This window comes from Chiloscyllium plagiosum, chromosome 1 (assembly GCF_004010195.1).
Source record: "Chiloscyllium plagiosum isolate BGI_BamShark_2017 chromosome 1, ASM401019v2, whole genome shotgun sequence".
Lineage (NCBI taxonomy): Eukaryota > Metazoa > Chordata > Chondrichthyes > Orectolobiformes > Hemiscylliidae > Chiloscyllium > Chiloscyllium plagiosum.
In genome coordinates this window covers 60600810-60604894 of record NC_057710.1, presented here as the reverse complement: position 1 = coordinate 60604894, position 4085 = coordinate 60600810, and the positions used below count along the sequence as shown (strand labels likewise).

Genomic DNA, 4085 nt, shown 5'->3' with positions numbered 1-4085 from the left:
GCAAGTAGGCGGCCTGTCTCCGCAATATAGAGGAGGCCACATCGGGTGCAGAGTATGCAATAGATGATGTGTGTGGAGGTGCAGGTGAATCTGTGGCGGGTATGGAAGTTTCCTTTGGGGCCTTGGAGGGAGGTGAGGGGGGAGGTGTGGGCGCAAGTCTTGCACCTCCTGCGGTTGCAGGGGAAGGTGCCGGGAGTGGAGGTTGGGTTGGTGGGGGGTGTGGACCTGACGAGGGAGTCACGGAGGGAGTGGTCTTTATGGAATGCTGATAGGGGAGGGGAGGGAAATATATCCTTGGTGGTGGGGTTATACATTAATGATATAGATGAAGGAGATAAGGACATTGTTGCTAAGTTTGCAGATGATTCAAGGATAGGTGGAGGGCAGGTAGTGTTAAAGTGGTAGGGAGTCTGCAGAAGGACTTTGACATGCTAGGAGCATGGGCAAAGAAGTTGCAGATGGACTACAACATAGGAAAGTGTGAGGTATGCACTTTGATAGGAAGATGAAGCATGGTCTATTTTCTAAATAGGGAAGTGCTTAATAAATCTGAAACTCAAAAGGGACTTAGAAGTCCTAGTTCAGGATTTGCTTAAGGTTAAAATGTCGGCTCAGTTGGTCGGAAGGCAAATGCAAGGTCAGCATTTATTTCAAAAAGGGCTAGAACACAAGAGCAGGGTGAACTGCTAAAGCTGTACAGGATCTGGTTAGACTATATTCAGAATATTCTGAGCAGTTTTGGGCCTCATACCTAAGGATGGATGTGCTGGACTTGGAGGGGGTCCGGAGAAAGCTTACAAGAATGAGCCCGGGATGAAGGAGTTGTCATATGATGAGCAACTGAGGACTTTGTGTCTGTAATACATAGAGTTTATAAGAATGAGGAGTGATCTAATTTAAACTCAGAATACTGAAACCTGAATAAAATGGACACGGAAAAGATGTTTCCACTAGTTGGAGAGACTAGGACCAGAGGGCACAATCTCAGAGTGAAGGGACGACCCTTACAACTGAGATACGGCAGAATTTCTTTAGCCAGAGTGGTGAATCTATTGAACTCATTGCTGTAGAAAGCTGTGTAGGCCAAGTCATTGAATGTCTTTAAAACAGAGATACACAGGTTCTTAATTAGTAAGGTGATCAAGGGTTATGCAGAGAAGTCAAGAAAACGGGGTTGAGAAACACATCAACTATGATCAAATGGCTGGGCAGATGTGGTTGGCTAAATGGGTTGAGAGAGTGGTGCTGCAAAAGCACAGTAGGTCAGACAGCATCCGAGGAGGAGAATCGATGTTTCGGGCATAAGTCCTTCATCAGAAATGATGAAGTGCCCTGATGAAGGGCTTATGCCTGAAACATCAATTCTCTTGCTCCTTGGATGCTGTCTGACCTGCTGTGCTTTTCCAGCACCACACTCTCAACTCTGATCTCCAGCATCTGCAGTCCTCACTTTCTCCTAGTGGTTGGCAAAATGGCCTAATTCTGCTCCTACATATTGTAAGACTCCATTTTCACTTTGCTACTCTTTAGGGTTTGGCCATAACACAAACAAATAACGACGAACTTATTTCCCAAAGCCTCTGTCAGGGGTTCAAATTTTGTGCAAAGAATTGAGCACAAAAAAAATCTAGCCAAAGCATGAATGCAGTAGGAAGGGAGTGGGGCATCTGAGTTTGCAATTTTAAGAAATGAAACCGAGATCCTGTCTACCTTTCTGGCTGTAATAAATCCCATGAAACTATTTATAACAGCAGGAGTGTTATCCCTGGCATCTCGACCAATATTTATCTTCCAACTAACATCTCTAAAAACAAAACTAGTCATTAGCAGATTGCTGTTTGCCTATAGTTGCTGCCACATTTCTTATATCACAACAATGATGACACTTCAAAAATACTTATTGGCCTGTAAAGTGTTTTAAGACATTCTGAAGTCATGATGAGTGCAAGTCTATATTTTATTACTCTTCAATGAACTGTTGAAATGCAAACATTATTCTTTATAATTTGATCTGATTTTAAAAGTTATTGGCTCTCTTAGGATTTGGCCTCATGTGTGAAGAGTTTGATAGTTTTAGACATTCCAAGAAAGTGAAGAATATATATAAAACTGGTTACAATCAGTTGCTCATATTATTTCCCCAGGTTAACTGTTTATACAGCAAACCAAGAAAAAGCTAACAGTGAATTGACAACACACAACATAGTGTTAGACTAAACAAGTAGAAGATAATTCATAAATAAATCAAATAATGACAGAATAGTCGTACCGCTAATTCCAAATATAACAGCAAATACTAGAATAACTTCACTCCAACAGAGGCTGTACCAAACTGCTTACACTGCCATTTAACGTTAATTGGCAGTAGTGCCCTTCAGCTTCGTTATTTTGAGTCCTGGTCATATATCAATGACAATGACAAACTTCTCTCCTTCAAAAAATCAAACAAAATCTAAAAACTTCTGTTTAAACATAACGGAGTGCAGGCATTGGAAATATAGGTACAAATGTTCATAAAAGAATAAACTGCACTGATGAGAACAATAATCATTCTGGGATAAAATTTGGAGGCAGGCTTTTCATTTTTATACATTTCTTTTTCTCACTGCAATGGATTGCAACACTCAATTGTCACAGGCAGATGGTTCCAAGCTGCCGCTGCCAGAGAATGCCTAAATGCAGGAAGACACAGGTAAATGGTCAGCTGTAAGGACACTCACCTTCTTCCCCATACTGATCATAAACAGATCGCTTCTTGGGGTCACTGAGTACTTCGTAAGCTTCGGCCACCTCTTTAAATTTCTCCTCGGCATTAGGCTCTTTGTTTTTATCTGGGTGAAACTTCAAGGCCATTTTCCTGTAAGCTTTCTTAATTTCATCGTCACTGGCTTCAGAGCTGATACCAAGGGTAGTGTAGTAATTTTTACCCATGATTTTGTTTTAATCCGAAACGTTGAACAGCCAGTCGCGATTTTTCTGAAGGAGGAGAAAAAAAAACATTTTATTAGCGCAAAAATGCATAATTTCTGTGCTTTAAAAAGTTCCAACCAGGAACTAGCGCATGGTAAAACTAGAAACACGCATCAAAACTTTACTTTGAACTCAAAGATCTTGAGCCCAAATGCCAAAATTTATTACCGTTAAATAATGTTTGTTTTCTCCCTTTAAGCCAACACGTCAACCAGAACCACGCTACCGTGCTACCTAACTTGTCAGCCGCTTGAATGCCGGTGGATGCGTCATAAACCCCGCCCACTCAACTGTTGATTGGACCATCTTCTCCATCACCTCCCCAAACGTTGTTTTCATTTAACTGGCCCACCCGCCGCTCTCCGCAGATGATTGGTGAATGCTGATGTCGATCATTTGACTTTTAAAAAAATCGGCGGCCAGCAGGTTCGGCTGCAGAGGATGAGTCATAGACTGGAATTAGAGCGGAGTGCTCACGGCGGGTGGGGGAGTAGGCAAAAGGAGAGAAACTTCCAGAAACATTCCGGCACAGCAGCGCTTCCGTTCTGAATTCGCCTGCACAGGGAAGCTAGCTGATGGTTGGATGATTTTCAGTCGGTCCAGTTGAACTGAAGGAAGACAAATAGCTGCTATTTTTTAAATCGTTATTGATTTACTTTGATATTACGATGTTCTGTTACTTTGAAGGGCAATAAGGATAAGTATGGCTATTTGATTTCCAGCCTCGCTTCCTTTGCGGCTCGAGCTATTTGAGTATGACTTATATCATTTTTCTCGCCTGAATCTACCATAACCATCCATTCAAATGTATGTCGGTTCCTGAACTTCATCTATAACAATTGCCCTTGATAGCATACTTTTGGGTGGACAAAGTTAGAAATCATACGACACCAGGTCCAACAGGTTCATTTGGAAGCACGAGTTTTCAGAGCGCCGCACCTTCATCAGGTGGCTTTGTATCTTCTGAAGCCCCAGTTTGATTTCCGGCAATGGGAAATTTTGGCGAGTGATGTTTTCTGATGTTGAGATTTCAAGAAAAAAATCCACCAGTTGGAATTTATGAGACAATTCACTGACAGCCGTTCCGAGTAACCTTTGCATTTTCGGATAGGTGG

The 4085-nt window shown here is 42.0% G+C and overlaps 1 protein-coding gene across 1 annotated transcript in view; it reads right to left on the bottom strand.

The window, feature by feature from the left end:
- The window catches only part of dnajb5 (DnaJ heat shock protein family (Hsp40) member B5), a 72876-nt gene extending 69638 nt beyond the window's left edge, over positions 1-3238 (bottom strand). Inside the window, exons 1-2 of the mRNA XM_043687782.1 lie at positions 3139-3238; positions 2721-2976 (exon numbers count right to left, since the gene is read on the bottom strand). Of these exons, the coding sequence (XP_043543717.1) occupies positions 2721-2931 (211 nt within the window). The 5' untranslated portion in view covers positions 2932-2976; positions 3139-3238. The remainder of the gene's footprint in view (positions 1-2720; positions 2977-3138) is intronic.
- Between the last annotated feature and the right edge of the window lie 847 nt (positions 3239-4085).